General features: G+C 42.6%; 1 protein-coding gene across 7 annotated transcripts in view; it reads right to left on the reverse strand.

The window, feature by feature from the left end:
* Window positions 1-996: 996 nt before the first annotated feature.
* Window positions 997-17035, reverse strand: part of LOC148842017 (dynactin subunit 1-like) — an 82665-nt gene continuing 66626 nt past the window's right edge. For 4 of the 7 annotated variants that reach the window (XM_088919500.1, XM_088919472.1, XM_088919481.1 and 1 more), the window contains 8 exons: window positions 16428-16570; window positions 15612-15778; window positions 14794-14808; window positions 13853-13983; window positions 11393-11579; window positions 10109-10182; window positions 8221-8310; window positions 997-3155 (listed from right to left, as the gene is read on the reverse strand). In XM_088919500.1, coding sequence (XP_088775626.1) covers window positions 3018-3155; window positions 8221-8310; window positions 10109-10182; window positions 11393-11579; window positions 13853-13983; window positions 14794-14808; window positions 15612-15778; window positions 16428-16570 — 945 coding nt within the window. In that variant the 3' untranslated portion in view covers window positions 997-3017. The remainder of the gene's footprint in view (window positions 3156-8220; window positions 8311-10108; window positions 10183-11392; window positions 11580-13852; window positions 13984-14793; window positions 14809-15611; window positions 15779-16427; window positions 16571-17035) is intronic. The other 3 variants (XM_088919508.1, XM_088919491.1, XM_088919463.1) reach the window with 1 other exon arrangement.

Consider the following 17035-nt stretch of genomic DNA (forward strand, 5'->3'; position numbering starts at 1 on the left):
TTCTTTTTTCGAGCTGCTCCTGGATAGTCAAAGCTGGGCCAGTTTCAAGTGACAGATTGTGCCTGTGAGTCTGGGCAAATCATGAATTACATCATTGGCTTTGCATTGACATTGCTGGAGGAGGAGAATAGTACAAGTTCCCCTTCAATCTCCGCATTTGTTTCAGGACATCATGATCTTTATTGATGAAATCTATTGCTCTGGCACGAGAATTGAAGCATTTCTGTATGAGGAAACAAAGAAAGTCTTTCCTGAGTTGTGGGATATCTGCAGAAAGATTGTTCTCCTAGAATGTGCTGCAGAGAGACAATGGTTGAAAGAGGGCCCTTTCAACAAACGTTGAGACCAGACACTGATGAAAGAACAACAAGCCCTATAAGAGGAAGCATGATGAAAAATATAGGTGTTAGCAGAGTTAAAGAATTTGGAAGTAAAACTGGAATATAAGAGTTCACATGTAGGACTTCAGCACTACAGCAGATTTCAGAGACCGAGAAAATATCATAGTGCTTCAACTGAAACTCTGATATAATGAAGCATGCAATGAAGCATGTCTTGTCTGTAAATTAAAGACCAGATAAATGTTTGTTCAACATTGTTGTTTTTGTAGCTGCCAAGGGTAGAAGCTCTCATTCGGTTGGACGTCACAAAAATAATTGGTAAGTCTTGATTTTACAAAAAAAGCATCTGATAACTTCGCAAGTCAGACACAGTATAAGGTGGATCTCCCTAATAACTGTTTCTTAAATAACCTAATAACCTTGTTTATCAAACACCCAACCTGGCCTGGTCCCAATATATTGTAATTTGAGCTGGTATTGCAGAATATTATACATGCTGTAATCTTTATAGCATAGGGATACCCACTACAGTGACAGGTAGATCTCAGAAAGCCTGTAAAGGCAGTGGAGCTGGGATTGTTCACCAGTGAAATAAGTCTCTTAAAAGTCCTACCGAATACATCTTAGTCTCAATTTATTAAAAAAGACACAGTGCTCCTTAATAATAAATCTTTATTTATTAGTGTACGGTTACAGTACAGCATGACCAATGTGTGGTCTAAGATACACCATATTGAATGTAGTGCTTCAGCACATGCACACACAGGAGGCATGGGAATGGGAAGTGGGCTTGCTATCAGGAATTTGCTGATCTAATCTCAGACGCAGTCAGTGCTGTCTCAGTATTGGGAAGCTGATGGAAGTGATAAGCTGCAAACAAAGAAAAGATGGGCATGTAGAAAGAAAAGTTCTTTGGCAAGTGTAACGTATGCTGGAACGTGCTACTGTACATACACAGGATCTAATATCGAAGAGTAAGACATCTTAATAAGGCTTTACTGAAAAAGCTGATTATCTAAGGCTGTTGCATCATTATACTCATCACCAGAGAATCGCTAGACATTCTCCTGAAGCTTCTCATTTTACTCAGCCCAGAGTGTTGGTTGAATACAAAACGGTCTTCTACCCTGAAATAAATATTAACCTAAGGGATAGAGCGTTATCCATTTTTTACCTATGTATAGGTACCTATGCAACCTATGCATATTTTTTCTCTATCAACTACAAACATCATACCGCTGTAGATTCTGATTTAAAGCTGTCCTGTGTCAAATTCATGACTTGCGAGAGCACTGAATGTGGCCACTGTAAGACCACTGAACTTTACTTTTCTAGGGGCAAAGACCATTAAACAGACTGCAAAACAGTTTTCCATATATAACTGAAAATCATGTGTACAGTCTGAATGTTGATAGCGACTTCTCATTTTCATGTCAAACTTAAAAATGAGCCTTCGGTAGATCTACTGTCAAATTACAGTGGAGTAGACTACTCATAATGAAATGTGGTGCTACATTTCCCTATGAAGCGTTATTAATTTTATACCTTCTTATCCTCTGTTTTGTGAAGCTACTAAACAGACAAAAGAAGCAGTTTTCAGTCAAAGATACTATGAAAGTAAATACTGCACATGTCCATCTTTTAATGTTACAACAGTTAAGTTTTTCTGAATAATCCTGTATTTGCAGATTTTTACAAAGGAAACCTCCCATGTCAGCTCACCCAACTGCTTAACAATTAGTAATAAGTGCCATGCAACTGAAAAGCATTTTGCTTAGTCTTAAAATCTCAACTTCAAAAGACTTCAGTTGAAGTACAAGGGTTTGAGGCTGTGTAACAAACACCAGGTGAATAAGAATACTTAACAGCTTTATTTCTTTCAAGAATCAACTTAATAAATCTGGTCACTTAAATACTTAAGTTCATTCAAGACATAAGGAACACCCTTCCTACACAAAGCAAGAATTTTAGCTTTTTCCCTACAACTGCTTGAGTGCACATTCTTATAATCAGTACACTTTTCTGAAACAAATGAACACATTTCTCAAATAAAAAGACTACAGTAAATAAATTAATAACTTCAGTTTCAGATGCAGCTACCTCCACCCATATGGAAATAACCATTAACTGGACAAGCCATTGGACTGGTGGTATAATGTGCTGAAAAGACATTTTCAGGAATGCAATGTCCTGGCCTCTGATGAAACATAAAGGACTTTTTTGCCAATGAGTATTTTTTACATGGAATAAAGAATAAAGTTCATTTTCACTGTTATGAGTAGTTCTGAGATACCCTTTGACTAAACAGAGTATGACAGATGTGACAAGTATTACATCAATTAAACAATTTCACAATTTAGTTCACATCAAGATTCAGTAAAAATGTCGAATCTAGACTAAGTATGAAGTTGTGGCGATGGGAAACTTTTTTAAAACGTATGATGGTGCTTCATGAATAACGCAGATTTTATTTTTCTTCGCAATTCGATTTTGTTAGCTAAAATTACTTCTAAAGAAAAGACTCTATGTTGCTGAACTATACTGGCGAAATCCGAGCGGTCCCAAACTTGATTGGTGCTGTGAAGAGCAGCTCTGAAGAACCCGCGCTGTGGAGGAGGGCGGCCTCAGCCCGCGGGATCTGAGAAGAGCAGGGCTGGCGGGGGCCTGGCTGGCGGCCTAGGAGCCAAGGAGACGGTGCACTTTGTGGAGCTGTGGCTGCGACAGCACAAGCTTGTGCACCTGCTCCTGTCCCTTAGGGCACGGGACCATCACCTTCCCAACGTACACCATGTCACCCTTCTTCTCCTCCTTGGCCTGCAGAGACACAACAGTGAGGCTCAGGCTGAAACGCCTCATTGACATCGGCACTGGTACCACTGATCCTACTACTGTTGTCCCACATCCTTCATTTCTGGGGTTAACATTCATATATTACAGCAATACAGTGCTCATTATATTACTATAATCACTTTATACTACCATATTACAGGGTGCCACACAGCGCAGCCGGCAGCAGCAGTCTCTTCTCTGTAGCGTCTTTGTTGGTTTGTTTCTTAGTGTTACTGTTCAGTTTATAGCTGGTGAGCAAACAAGTTTAAATTTAAAAGGGACTATTTTTACTGCTCTGGGGAAGTTTTTAGAGATGGTAGTGAGCCAATCAAATAGAACACAATACAGTCGGGAACATCTGTTGGGCCAATACTGAGACGCTGAGGTTTTTCAACAAAGTATTCACTTTCCTGCTTTCCTGGTGAGACAGCACAATGAATATTTTGACACAGATAATAAGACGTCTACACACGTCAGAGAGAGAGGAAAGAAAGGCGGTGTGTGCCAAAGACTCGAGAAACTTCAGCAAATCGCATACTGATCTCTTCCTTCCATTATCCTGGCTGACACGCAATCGCTCCGGAGTGAAACAGACAAGCAGCGAGCCCAGGCCAAATTGTTATCCCAGGACAGAGATGCCTGCCTTTCGGTGTTTACAGAAATATGGCTAATAGAGCAGGATAAAGATACCGATGTGCAAATCGACAGCTTTGGAGCGGCTGTGCACTGGGAGCAAGATGCCCATGAGACTGGTATGGGGCATGGGAGAGGTGCCTGTTCGGACACTAGCGCTGGCGCAACACCGTGGTCATGAGAGGAAGTGTTTACAAGCCTGACATCCAACCCCTATCAGTCTCACTGCATCCAGTTCACCTCCCGAGAGAGTCCCCTCAAATTTTTGTAGGTGGGGTCTATATTCAACGCAATAAGGTTGGCGGAGCGAGTAGCCCGGACCGTTCAGTATTTTCAAAACAACTTCCCCAGTGCTCCTGGTTTTATCAAGGGAGATCTAAACCACTGTACCCTACAAAGGTCACTTGTTCGTTCTCATGAATGTGTCACCTGTCCAATGAGGCTTAACAGGATATTGGACTTGTGTTCCGGATCAGTGAGATCCACTGCTAAAGCTCCACGGGTTCACCTGACCACAGTGCCGTGTAAGTGGTCCTCACCCACAAGACTGCTCTGAAGAGAAGTAAAGTCCAGCGCACGGCCTTCTGGTCGGGATCGAGGACTCTGTGCAGCGACTGCAGGATTGCTAACAGTACACTGATTGGTTCACCTTCAAGCATTCAAGTTCTCATCTCAACGAACTGACAGATACAATTACAAGTTATGTGGTAGTTTGCAAAAATACCGTTATGCCTCTAAAATCTTGTATTCTCTAATGACACGCCCCAGGTGACAAAATCTCTCTCATCAGCTCTAAATAGGATTAAAAAAACATTCACCAAGGGGATGTTGCTTTGAGTAGGGGGGCTCAAAAACATTAAGTTGGCTAAAGTAAGATATAAGGATAAAGTGGAGGGTGAAATGGGTAAAGGTAATGTGTGCTCTGTGTGGTGGGAATGTATAAGAAGGGGTGGGGAGTAAAAACAGTGGCTGACTATGCAGATGAATTGAATCAATTTTATCTTCGGCTTGACTTCTATAACTTTAAGGTTTGTAAATTGTTCATTCACGTTAGAGGAAGTGTCCTGGTCCTGCTTCTGCTGGGGGTAGAGTATTGAAAAGGTTTGTTAGGCAGCCGTGTGGCATTTTTTGCTGTTTTTCCTATTGTCATGAAATCAGAAAAAGGTTCCTAGGATCTATAAAGCATCAGCTGTGGTCCTAGTGGCAAAAGTCAAATCCCCTATGATTACAGTAGCCCTCACCTCACTGGTTATAAAAACTTTCTTTTAGGGCAGATAGGGGTGTGGAAAATGCCACAATACGCCTTCTTGACCTTATCCCCCAGCATCTTGAGGAAAATAAGACTCAGGATATGTTGATATATCGAATGTGGATTTTTTTTTGTATTTTATTGTATTTATCCTTATTTACTGGCAACTAAGGCATTGTCTAATTTTGTTATTTGTTATTGATCTTAATGTTGTGGGCAGAGTTACTGATTTACAGATAGAACTCAGGCTTGAGTCAAGAATGCTTTGTCCAATAAGCTGTATTCTTCCACTGGTTCGCCCCAGGGATGTGTATAGTCTCCCTAACTCTGCTGTGTAAACAACCGATTGGATTGTAAGAGTTATCACAGCTCAAGGCACACAATTACATTTGCAGCCGACTCTGTTACTGTTAGTTTGCTGCAAGCAGATGACTTGGACCACATGTAGATGGGGTTGCCACTTGGTGTGAATAAAAGACATGCCAATGGATTTCAGGAAGAACCCTCAGACCTTCACTCAAACCTGCATCGGGGAGGATCAGTGGAGATGGTAGCTAAAAACATGTATTTGAGGACTGCGCTGGACTGCAAGTCAAATGTTGAGGCAGATGTTAATTCTATTTTCAAAAAAGGGGCCAGCGTATTTTATCGGTAGGTCTTCTTTATACTGTCTGCTGCTGTAAAACAAGTTGCCCCCTGGGCATAATAAAGTCTCTCTCGCAAAATGTCGACGCTGTTTGGTTGATACAGAATGGAACACTGACTTCTTCCAACACCACTATAATACCTAGAAGAATCCTAAAATATACAATTTTACCAGATTGCATGGCTTAAAACACTTTTCAGAGTTGCTTTTTGTCTTGCAGCACTGTGGGAGATTAGGAAAATATGTCCATATACTTAAGCACATTGGTGTTTCCGATTTCCTCAAAGCTTTGATTTCAGAGGACTGAACAATAAGGCACTGTGTGCTTCACACTTTTTTCTTTTTGTGAGATTCAAGAACACCTGCTCTGAAAAATATTTTCAGTCTGCAATCTTGTACTTTTAGTTTAAAAAGAATATAACCCTGCACAACTTTTTCAAGATGAAAGCTTGTGTGGCTTTGTATAGTTTTGTGAGCACAGCGTTTTAGTCCTCCAGGAGCTAGCCATGTTTCAAAAAGCCTGCAAGACATCTCAAGACAAGGTAATAAGCAGGAAAGTTTTCCTTTTGAATAGCATGTAGCCACATAACATTAGGGCAAAGAATATTTTTATATTCTGTCACAGCTTAAGATTTTTAAACAAAAAAAATTCTCTGATGTTCTCTCACCATCAGCTTTGTAAAGAGCACTTTTTATGTTTTGTGCATAATGTTAAGACTTTTTTAATCTATTTTTCTGCATATTTTCTGCATATGTATTTGAATTTTGTTAGTTATATCCTTGCTTGGTTCATCATTGACAGTTGAAATAATTTAACGGGAGATATCAGGTTGCTACACATGAAAATTATTCTTGGCTTTGTGATCAAGAGGCACAACAAAGACCCTTTATGCTGCCTGCACTGTTTTTCTTGATAAGTCATCAGTTTCAGTGATTGTTTGACCAAGGAAAAGGCAAAATGATCCCAAATTAAATAATTACTGATTAAACAATTGTTAAAAAAGCAATGGAAGTCAGAGGTTTTGGGCTCATTGTCACATGCAGCAAGTACTTTTTTTCCCATTGCCTCTGAGTTGAAAAAATGGCCATTTGTTTTTACATCCAGAACAATACAAATCTCTCACAACTATGTGAATTACTTGGATAAAATCAAATGTCTGCCACAAGAGAAGATGCTACCAACAGGCATGTTCAAGCCAGAGGATTATGGTATCCATGCTGTGCTCAGAAGTGAACACTGTACTTGATCCACATCAGTCTGCATATAAACACCGGCGAGGCACCGATGATGCAATTAACAGCACTGTGCATCTGGTTCTTAAACACCTAGAGGACCCCAATGCCTATGCTCGGATGCTGTTTGAGTACTTCAGCTTTTCATTTAATACGCTGCAGCCCCATCTATTGATAAGCAAGTTGAAGCAAATATCCGTTAACCATAACATTATAAGATGGTCCCATTCGTTTTTAACACATCATACACAGTATGTCAGGATCACATAAACTCTTTCCGAGTCACGATCTATTAGCACAGGTACCCCTCAGGGCTGTGTGAGCTCTCCAGTTCTGTTCACACTTTATACGAATGATTGTACAAGCAGTAGTCAAAGCAACTTCATTTTCAAATTCTCAGATGATACAGCTGTTCTTGGCTTAATGCATAGAGGTAGCAGCTCATCTGTATACATGTCAGAAATCCAGAGATTTGTGCAATGGCGTGACATCAATAGCTTAATTTTGAATGCTAATAAAACAAAATAGTTTTCGATCCCAGAACAGTTGGTGATCACTCACAGGTAGTAATCCACAACAAACTTATCACTCAGGTTGACTCATATTAGTACTTAGGTGTACACATAGACCGTAACCTGTGCTGGTCTACTCATGTTGAGAGTGTTTGCTCCAAAGATCAGCAGCGCTTATATTTCCTGCAAAGACTAAGAGTGTTTGGGGTTTGACAGGAAGAAATGCTACTCTTTTACTGTGCTGTAATCGAGGGCATTATCAGATATGGTATTTCAGTGGGGTTTGGTAATCTTTCAGTTCATTCTAAACCGCAAATTACCCGCCTCATCCAGACAGCTTTGAAGGTCATTGGAGTGAAACAGCACCCCTCCCTGCAGACAATCTTTGAAAAATCCCTAATCAAACAGGCAGGAAAAATTATACCAGATCCTTCTGACATCTTCAACTCTGAATATCAACTTCTTCCTTCTGGCAAACGTTTCAGGGTTCCCAAATGTAAGTCAAACAGATACAAACCTTCCTTTGTTCCACTCTCCATTAAAGCTGTCAACGCAAATGTCAAGGATAAACACAATTTTGACTCTTACAACCCACTTGAGTGCAACATGTTTTGTGATGTGTTATAAATGTTACATGTTGTTATGTGTTATACTGTACAAGTGGAATAGAGTGATGTGCAATGTTTTTCCTATTTTTTGTAATAGACAGGCTGTCAGAACCAGGTGCCAGACTCCTGATACTAGCCAGCGCACTGCAGGTCATCTCTTCATGCTCACCTTGATGAAGGATGAGGAGGGGAATGTGGCGAAGTCTGAGGGCACACGACCGCCTGGCCTCTGTGACACCACATGCTCCACAACTTCATCCTGAGGTGGAAAAATGAAGTCAATACTCTTCTAATGTCATTGACAAAACACAAACGACAGAACTGTCCATTGAGAAGGCATATAATTCTGATGCCACCCTGTGATTACCCCTCAACCCAACACAGTAATACTCACAGACAACCATCTACTAACGTCTGTGGTATAAAACAAAGAAACGGTGAGCATACCAAGAATTAGGTTTTGGTAAATCCAATGAATTTTCTCACAATCCCTTGCGAGTTGTTCTAAAGCAAATACACTGTAGTGGCAAGGCTTATTAAAATACAGGAATTAAGTTTTCTTCTCCCTTACCAGTGAGGGCCCATCTCTCTCTTCATCTCTGTGGTGCAGCCACAGAGAAGCTATTCATGCAGGCTGATTTAAAGATGTTTTCTTTTGATAAGGGACAGCTCCCAAATGGGGATGCACTTAGCTAAGCCTGGCTATCATGATCAATGGTCATCCATTGGCGCCTATCTGTCTAGGGAGTGCCAGATGGACATCTGGACTACATTCCTAAGTGTCAGGAGTAAGTGACTCACATCTCACCTTGATCAGCCAATCAGGAACTGGTAGGGCCGAGTAACCCACGTGGGTCTCTGATGCCCATGAAACTTTCAGCCAATGAACAACCTGCAGTTCCTCCAGGTAAAATCAGGCAACACAGAGAGCCTGAGAACAATTCCAGCGCAGGACGGCCCAGGAGCAGAAAGGCTCCCAAGGGCAGGACATTCTTGCGGTGCTAACCTCCTGAACATCCTCAGACTCAGCCCGGACAACCACGGAACGGCCAGTGTGTCCGAGTGCCAGAACTTTGCTTTGTTCTAAGAGTCGAGAGCGGAGGTTGCCACGAGTAACCAAAGGATCCACCCGAGGTTAGCACCAGCAGCAAGCCTCGTGAACAGGTTGGAACTGTGGACAGCTGAATCACTATTCAGAACTAGCGCTTCATCAGGAACGAACCGGTCTTCTTCCTGACCTGCTGGGACCCACAGTCATCTTTTCTCCTGTGCACAACTTTGCTAGTTAAAGCCAACACTAACTAGCCGGTCTTCAGAGAGCAGCGCCGCAGGAGTCTCCACCAAGCCGCACAGCACAGCCTGGCACAGAGCCAGAGAGCGCGGATTGGACAGCAACAAGCCTGCAACTGTTTCTTTGTGTCTGCAGGAGATCTGAATCCCCAGAGATTGGATGAGTATTCAACTTTACTGCATTACAGCTCGAGAATTCAATTGTTATCCCAACCAGTTGATATCAACTTAATTCCTAGGAGTTATGTACTTGTTTTGAGTATCTAATGTAGAAGTTATAACCAAGTTCATTTACGAAGCGGTCTTAATGAATGATATACCGAACGTATGTCCTCTTGATATGTGTAACTCTTCGTAACTGAATGAATATATATCTTTTGTATTCTGATAACCCTCACGATAGGATCTGTTAGGTTTACATGCATATTCTATGTATTAATAAATGTATCCTCGTGTATTAGTACCTGTGTGTGTGCGTTGTTTGAGTTATATCGCATGGTTGGATTCTAAGGCCATTAAAAGAATCATTTTGTGACTTACTGCTACAATTAATAATTGTCCCAGTAAATGCCCCTACAGACCCCTACAGAACTGGCGCCTCGTGAGAGCACACTACAACACCAACCAAATGACAGTGAGCTGGAGCCAGACACCAACACATATTAAAGGATGCAAACAAGAGGAGCTTGTCGGCAGTTTAGTAGCTAAGAGCAATTTAAATTTAACTGCCCAGCCATTTCAGTTTATTTTTCCAGCTTTTGCATTACCTTCAGCCTGTCCAGCGTGTCACTCAGGGACTTGAGGCGAGCTGTTTGTTCCAGCAGTTGCACACTGGGGCTCACTGCAGGACAGGAGAGAGGGGATGATCAGTACTGTGCCCATTTTAAAGAACAACGCAAACCTGCTTCAGCAGTCAAGCCCCCAGCTGTCACACAAGGCCCACCACAAGCACTGATGGAGGGAACAGGAATACGCATACTGGGAACCGACCTCATACTAAGCAACCGCTACCGAAGTGATTCTTACATACTTTTTCCCCCAAATATTTTATATTCGTTCCAACTGTGCATTTTCGAGTCTTGGCTGACAGTTAAACTCCCCCCAGAAAAGGCAACGGATTGCCATGCAGGACGTTTCCAGTGCCAGCTGGAGAAGAACACACCCCTCTGGAAGAACAGCACTGCTTGCACAGCTGGCCAGGAGCGAGCAGGTTGGAATAACCTAAGTAGCCGGTGTCCAGTAACGAGCCCGTGACCCCTGGATCATAAGCTCATCCTGCACCTCTGCACCACCTGCAGTCTCTTCACCAGAGACACCCTCACAACAGCCTAATGCTACACTTATTTGAGAACCTCTCATGCTTTAAAGCTGACTAAAATGGCCCAGTGCCACAAACCAATTATACATAAGCTTTCAATAATTTTGCAGATTAAGTCAGAAATAAATGATCAAACAGAACTGTCCTAGCTACTTGGGGTTGAGAGCTAAGCCACGCCTGGCAGGACGGATTAATGAAATGTTTTTCCCCACTTCCTTCCATGCTTGAAAAGGGGCATTTACAAGGAAGAAAGTGTGTATTTGCTACACAGAAAGGGGCCTTAGCCTGGAATCCTGCCCAGGACCCCATATTACCCCCATATTAACATGCTTTCACACGACTGAAAGAAATATTGAGACAAACTACCACTAACTTTGACCATTAATGAATTAGTCGTCATCCACTGTTTTCCACTTCAGAATTGCGACTAATCAGATTTGTCGTGTGCTAGATTGGTTAACTGAAAAGGTGTTTTGGAAAGTTCCCTGACATTTCTAAACCTGTATCTGGAATTTACTACAGGTGTGGACCCACACTTTGGCACCTTGTGTATGTTATATCCACACGACAGGCCAGGGAGAGCTTTCCTCAATAGCCCATCCAAAGAAAACCCCTTGACTCTGGCCTGAGGAGCTGAGCTGAGCTGAGCTGAGCTGTGTGTGTCAGCAAGAATCCCAACGTACATGTACATACGGCAATAAACCCCTCGACTCTCTCCACTCGCGGTCCTCACCTGGTGTCTTGCCGGTGATGTCCACCACCTTGGTGTTGGCGCTCATCTGCAGCAGCGTCTCCAGCAGCTGGTTGGTCTTGCGGTAGAGGGCGCCGGAGAGCACCTCTGTCCTCACGCCCTCCTTCAGCGGCAGCTTGGAGACGCACAGAGGAGGCAGGGAGGCCAGCTGGGTGCTCATCTTCTCAGCCTGCAGTCAAGCGGACAAACCCACATTCAAAAGCCTGAGGCAGGCAGCACAGGCGACACAATGTAACCCTCACACCAGGCTGTCACAGACAGTGGAGCTCTGACTTCATCCCCAATTTCACAGTTCAAACTGTTCCAGGTATTCCATAAAACTAAAAATACTCTTCAACGAGAGAAGTCTTTTCAAGATTCATAAAAAAACTGTAAGCATGAATGACACATGCCTATGAACAAAGGGAAAGTAAGTACAACTCTGCAACTTTCAGAGTGTGTCACAAGACATTTAAACAAAAATGTTGACAGGGAAAATGTTTAAACTATTTTCAGTATTAAAATGGCATAATTAAATCAATAGGTTTACAGTCATATGACTTCCATGTGGTGGGCGTTCTCTGTGCAAACTGGAATACTTCGCTAGCACTGAAGCTCAGCCAGTGAAGGTCCTTTACCACAGTTTTACTAAGAACTGCCTGCAAACCATTCTATACCCTGTACATCTGTGGGTCCAAAGTGTGAGTATATCTGTTTTACCTATGACTTTCAGCTGATCACACTTACTTTCTGCCCAGTATTCCCTGTGCTACGGAGGAACTGGACTGCAGCTCTACCAGCTGCACATCTGTTTAGCTAACTGAAACACAGCAATCGGTTCCTAAGCTCACAGCAGGTCAGCACAGCGATTAGAGACTCCAGGACAATGTACTGTGCCAAAACAAAGAAGTGAGAAAATCCTTGAAGATTCTTTTTTTACCTCCTGAATTTCATTACTCCGTTTTTACCCTTGACAAGCACTTATAGTGCCAAGTTGAACATAAGGTTAAACACCACATTCCTCTTTCTAAAAAAGCACTCAAAACATTTAGTCTCAGTTATAAATCAGGACCACACAGCTGCTGATATGTCATATGAAGTAATGTACGCGGCTGTTTTTCAATTTAGAACTGCCAGTAATCTGCACTGCTGTGTAATTATCACATCTCCATCGCGATACATCTGGATAACTGACATCCATACTTGTTGCAGAATTAATGTTCAACACAAAATTCTGGCAAAATTATAATTTCATAAGAATAAATAAGTATGCACATGTGTACACACAGCACCATGCAGTGAGCTGGCCTGGAACTACAAGCAAATTCAAACCCCGCTGGACTGCTTCAAACTGGAACTGAGGGGTCACCAGGGCATAGAAAAGAAATGGGTTCAAACTAGGCTCCTTCTACTTGAGAATATTCTGTCTGTAATATTCTGTCCTGTATGGCAAGAACGTTTTCCTCTCTTATATAGAAAGGTTCATTGACAAACTATCTTGTCTAAACTGCAACTATGTAGCCCCCAGCCTGAGACATGAAATCTTCTCCACACCTGCCGAGAACAACTCTCTAGGAGCTGCTCCAGAGTTAGCTGAACCACCGAACCAGGAGACGGCTGATTCTGTCCTGGCGGTGGAACAAGGGACCGGCTCTGCGCCGTCCCACAGATATTTCAGAAGTTGTGGGACTGTGCCAGTCCGGTCTCCATGATCGTGGTTCCCTGAGTGCGAGGTTCTATGGGCATACGAGATGCCAACAAGCAGCTCACGGACTCATTCACGTGTGACAGAAGGCGTAAGTGGGAGGTCGGTCGGTCGATGGATTGGTGCAGCATCTGCTCTACTGCAGACTCTTTATTTCTGGGAGCCTGAAATGAGGTTTCTAGCTCATTCCCCATGACCTGACGAGTGGCTCACCCTGAGAGAGCCTCAGAGTTGAGCTGCTCTTATTCAGGATTAAGAAGACCCAGCTGATGTGGTCTGGGCACCTTATAAGGACGCCAAATGGAACTCTTTGAAGCCCATACAGGCACAACCCAGTAGGTGAAGAGCGTGTTGCCAGTCCAGGACTGGCCGGAGGGATAATAGCACACAAGTGCTTGCGAATACCTGGGAGTGTCCTGGGATGAGCTGGAATGACTGGAATCAAAATATACTTTGCTGTTAATTTGCTGTGTTACTGTCAATTGTTATCTGCAAAATGGGGACAGAGGAGGTGAGCCTAACCTCGCAATTATCGTCATTGAAAGCTCCTCTCTTTCATAGTTAAAGCTGACGGATTTTGTTCATAACTGGAGTTGCTCTGCTATTTCTTTGCTACCATAGGAAATCAGCTACTACATAGTGATGGAACAAAAGGCTCCATCCGGAACATATCAATTATTGTTGTTCTCAAGCTAGAGGCCGGGACTGAGAGTTTTTACAATGGCCATCAATTTTCTGCACAGGGAGCCCCTGCTTACCTTAAGACGGTTGTTCTCGTTCTTGAGGTTCTTGATGCTGAGGCGCTGGGCCTCAATCTGCTGCTGAAGGAGAGGAGAGTCGATGACTTGCATGGGGCCAGCGCCCATCCCCATCGCGGGCACAGTGCCTCCTGTGAAGAACAGCACACAGCCTGGTGAGCATCACCACACTCCACCTCCATCACGAACCAGTGAGCGCGGAGATTGGTGCCCACAGGTCACTGAGCTTCAGACCTACTACCAGGTGGAAATCCAATATTCAGTCATTATTCAAAGGCCACTGAGTATGATATTTTTCACTTGGCAGTCTGCTCGTAAGGGTCATGCATAGACCAGAGCTTCAGCACAGAAAGTCACCTATTCTAGAAAACATGCTAGCACATAGTCGAGCCACATGTGCAACCCAGACTACATTTAACAAGAAACATCACTTCTGTGGCTTAACCACTCAAACTTAGATCTGTCATAGGAAGTAATTCACCTTTGAAGGTTTTTAATACATTTCAATAAACATATAAATAAACAGAACTGTAAGACCATTTGAAACAGCAAAATGTCCTCACTTTAGGTAGAAGTGAAGTAATTTCAACCATTAACAGTGTCTTATTCAACCTAAATAGCAGAAAATAAAGAACCAATGTGTTGCTTTTAAAAGAAGCACTGGTATGATTTTAATTTTACTTTCCAAAAATGAAGAGGATGCGGAAAATTCTGCCAACATGCAATCTGCTTTGTAAAGCAAAATTCAACACCTCAACATGCAAACATGGTACTTTGAATACCCCTACTTAGTATCATACATTAGCGTACTTTATTAAAGCACTGCTACTGAGAAATTCACTGTACAGCATGAACCCCCGGGTGAAGGGGGAGGGGGTTTGGAAGAGGCAGGCAGGTGTGATGACAGGCAGATGAACTATAGCTGGCAATGGATACAATACCTTTCTGCTGTTCATCTGCAGATTGAAGAGGGGACAGCATTGAGGAGAAGGGGAATATAGAAAGACAGTTAAATCAAAACAGAGGTTAGGTGGAGACTCTGTTCCTGTGTTGTGATAATGCAGAATATAGCTTGTTAAGAAGCAGAGTTTAGAAGCATATTTGAAGCGATAGTCTTTGATACAAAAAAGATTAAAACATAGCATAAGCTTGCCTTAGGAACACGTGAAGACTCATTAATTGGCATGTCATAATTTGGTCTGGCATTTACCATTAAGAGAACTGAAATCAATATCAAAACATTTAACTCAGTGTATGCATCTGTAAAATGAAGGTAGGATTTTGGATGCATGCCTATTACTCTGCATTTAAGTTACTATTATATTGGATAAGGCTACTTAGTTCATTTATTTTCATAATCGCAAAATCATCACATACGTCTTTGCTGCACAGAAATTGACATTTATCCATATCAAAGATCTTAGTGTTACTTTTCCTGATTGTTCTTCCCTATAGTAGGAGATTAAGTATTTTTTAATTCTAAATGAAAAATCATAACAAGCACCAGCTTAGTCAGGGTTATGAGGTACCTGAGATACTGGGGGATTTTTTTAATTTTGTGAATGATTTCCTGAGCTAGATTCTTTATCGAGACAAGTCAACTGTTATGCATGTGAAGGATCATAGGAGAAGGACCAGTCCTGAATACAGCTTCAGAGGTGCTCCGGTTCCTCCAGCTGAACCCACAGACCGTGTCCTCGGCTCTGTGTAAGAGAGCCCCTGGATGGCAGTGCTCAGGACAGCCAGCTGGCAGACTCACCCCCTGCCAGGCCAGTGACGATGGAGGCGATGCCAGAGGCGGGGGGACCTCGCAGCCCCTCGATGGTCATCTTGGACTGGTTGTTGATGCGCTGTTTCAACTCTGCCTTCTCCGACTCCAGCTGGTCGATATCGGCCTGCAGAGCGTCCATAGTCTCTTCAAACTCCCTGCGGAGAGGGAACAGCGTCAGCAGAGCGCGTCTTCAGGTTTCCATGCACTGGGCATCGAAGCTTAATAATGTACACTTCAATTCAGATAGAAAGGGCACTTACGCAACATTTTACTTATCTGAATAAATAAAATAGAAATAAGAGTGGGAGTTATCAGAGAGGGAAAGCAACGACAGAAACACAAATTGTATAAGAATCCTGCTTAGGCACCTAGCTTTGTCCATCTTTATTTGAGTTCTGCTTTTTAATTTTGTAACATACTCATTTCCACTGCCCTATCACTCTCTCCTACTCTAGTTAAAGACCAGGTGATAAGTTGCTAATATTTGCTTCAAGAGGGACTCCCATTAACGGTGCTCATTCAGAGCGCAGGATGAGGTCAGTCTGAACCTGGTCTATGGGTTCAGCGAAAGACACAGTACACGATTAGCAGAGCACTGTCACCGTTGGCTGGGCTTAGCTTGGTCAGGGTATTATTATTATATATTATTTTTTTACATTTACTTCATCATGCACCTCCTACTTGAGTGTAAACGGCCACTCTCTCCCCCTGTGTGCTCTGACCCCTGACCAACCCCCTGGCCTATGTATTTGTGGTCTCGCCTGGGTCACCAGCACAACACAATCCCCCCAACCCAACTCTTACTTCTCTTTCTTCTTGAGCAGTGTCTGGGTCTCGTCCAGCTTGGTCTGGATCTTCTCCACACGTTCATCTGCGTCTTTAGAGGAGCTGTCCAGTTTCTTCTCTAAGAGGCTGAGGCGCACATTGGCCTCACTCAGCTCCTCTCCCTGTGCAAAAATAGCAGGGAGGTTCATGCCAGGCCATTCGGATTCAAGCACACACAAACATGAACAAATAGTAGGAATTTTTTAGGAATCTTTTAGGAATTACATTTTACTCAAATGTAACATCTGGTAAAAACAAATGTAATATTATCTAAACACATCTTGTAGTTTAAGGTACACATTAAAATAAACATGTATTATAAAGGTTTTATACAAACATTACATTAGCATTATAACCAGCATAGTCCCGAAGTTCATCTGTTCATTCTGCAGCTTTAAAAGCAGATTAAATTAAATGTGTTTAAAGGCCTTTACAGGATCTAAAAGTTTGTGGATGGGGTTTTGACATCAGTGGTGGCGTAAATTAAATATCTGTCATTCCAGCTGCAATAAATCCCAGTTAATCATGATGAATCAATTCAGTCATGTCAGCATCAAGTCTACATGCAAGCACAGAGATGGGACGAT

The sequence above is a fragment of the Atractosteus spatula genome, chromosome 1 (genome assembly GCF_055471065.1).
Source record: "Atractosteus spatula isolate fAtrSpa1 chromosome 1, fAtrSpa1.hap1, whole genome shotgun sequence".
In the NCBI taxonomy this organism is placed as follows: domain Eukaryota; kingdom Metazoa; phylum Chordata; class Actinopteri; order Semionotiformes; family Lepisosteidae; genus Atractosteus; species Atractosteus spatula.